The sequence below is a fragment of the Notothenia coriiceps genome, unplaced genomic scaffold (genome assembly GCF_000735185.1).
Source record: "Notothenia coriiceps isolate Sejong01 unplaced genomic scaffold, NC01 NC01_scaffold00016268, whole genome shotgun sequence".
Classification (NCBI taxonomy): Eukaryota; Metazoa; Chordata; class Actinopteri; order Perciformes; family Nototheniidae; genus Notothenia; species Notothenia coriiceps.
The window spans coordinates 1-1,919 of record NW_011348969.1 but is presented as its reverse complement, the minus strand read 5'-3'; the positions used below and the strand labels follow the sequence as shown (position 1 = coordinate 1,919).

At 44.5% G+C, this 1,919-nt stretch overlaps 1 protein-coding gene across 1 annotated transcript; it reads right to left on the bottom strand.

Moving 5' to 3' along the window:
- Positions 1–942: 942 nt before the first annotated feature.
- On the bottom strand, positions 943–1,915 carry LOC104949468 (protein FAM69A-like; the record flags this gene model as incomplete). The annotated part of the gene is made up of 4 exons (XM_010775824.1): positions 943–1,074; positions 1,156–1,332; positions 1,420–1,527; positions 1,799–1,915. Coding segments are annotated over 4 exons (534 nt in total), but the record flags the coding sequence as incomplete, so codon positions are not given.
- Between the last annotated feature and the right edge of the window lie 4 nt (positions 1,916–1,919).

Below are 1,919 nucleotides of genomic sequence, written 5' to 3'. Positions count from 1 at the left end.
GGGCAGCGGGGTGAAGACAGCTGATGCCAACAGACTCAACAAGCTTATCAGGAGAGCAGGCTCTGTCCTGGGAGTGGATCAGGAGTCGTTGGCAGTGGTGTCGGATGGGAGAATGCTGAGGAAACTTCTCAGCATTCTGGACAACGGGTCTCACCCCCTGCATGCCACACTGGTTTCCTACCAGAGCACTTTCAGCCACAGACTGAGATCACCCATAACCACCACACAGCGCCACAGGAGGTCTTTCCTCCCAGTGGCAATCAAACTCTTTAACTCTTCACCCCTAAGTAAAAGGCACTGAGAACTTCCACACCAACACTATGTGCAATATACTGTAAGTTCCATAACTGCAATACACTCGCTGCTATATATATAACTATGTGCAATATTATATTATATTATTATTATTAGTATTATTAATAATGCTATGATAACGTGCAATTACGTAACTGCCACTAAGTTTAATTTTGCACTATAACTACTAAATACTGCTAATAATAATTGCATTGATTGTGTGACTTTCTATGTTTCTACGTTTCATGTTGTCTGTGGATGTTTAATTACTTATTGTATTTTGTTACTCTGGCACAACAATTTCCTTCGGGATAAATAAAGTCTTATCTCTTATCTCATCTTAAAATGATTGGTCGTGCTTTTTACAGTACTACGGCTTCCAAAGATGACATTTTTTTAATGTTTTTTTTGTCAAAGCACTTAAGATATTCATTGCTATCGGGATGTTTAGAGCATTCCATGGAATATAACAAAAAGTGTATCTCGAGCCGGTTTCTCAAACTTACCTACCCCACCTTTAATTTCAATATTTTTCAAAGGTCCACCAAAACTTTGACACTTTTCCATGCTGAGAAATCGTATACAAAAACACCATATTTTGTGCCACAGGCAGTACTAGTTGCTAATTTCAGAGGCTTCTTATTCTACCTCATCCATCTGCAGGAGGGCCCACGCAGAGCGGGCTTCTGGTAGTGACACCCGTCCATCTTTGTTGCCGTCGGCGACAGTGAGGATCTGGCTGACGAGGCTGGCGAGGTTAGCCTGCTCTCCGAGCTTGGACTGGTGGAAAGAGAGGGGCGGAAACTTAGGGGGGTCGTCCCGTCACACTAGAATGTTTGGTTCTATACGAAAGACCTTTACCTTGAGGTGATTGAAGACCATCTCTCTGAACTTCTCCACTGAGGTGCCTCTGGTGGGCTTGTCGAACACGGGGGTTTCTCTCCGGGGCTCCGGCTCCTCGCCCAGCTCTAAGTGCACAACCTCCCCCAGCTTACAGCGGATGATCCCATCATGGTCCCCCCAGCTTCCTGTGTACACCTGGAGAACATTTAGCCACATATTGAAACAAGCTGTAACGTCTCGAGAAGTAGAGTTACAACTTAGTTTCATAATTGAGTTTCCTACCTGGTTATCAGCCAGTGTTGACAGACACCTGCTCAAGTAGAGAGTGTCTTTGTCACACAGGCTGCTGCATGCAGACCCATCGATTATCCCCTTCCTGTATTTATCACACTTGGAGAAAAAGAGAAAATGTTATCATCGTGCATGTCTGATAATCAGAGAGCAGGATCATTTAATTTCTCCATCTTATCAAAAGACAAGACAAGGAGTATTCACAAAATGTTTTAGTTGCCACACACAGAAGCCAGATAAATGCATGGGGTTGGCCTTTAAACATCCTCAACCTCGGACTAGGTGTTCCTTGCAGTGGTAATTGCAAAATAAAAGCCCATTACAAAATAATCGATATAACAGGGTGGAAACAAACAAAGCCATTACTCACGATGGCGTTCTTGCACTCGTGTCCTCTGCACAGCTCTGTGTACGCTGAGAACTGCACATAGAGCACCCAGCTGCCCACCAGCACCGCCAGCCAGGTCAGGAACAGATACTTCACCCGCACG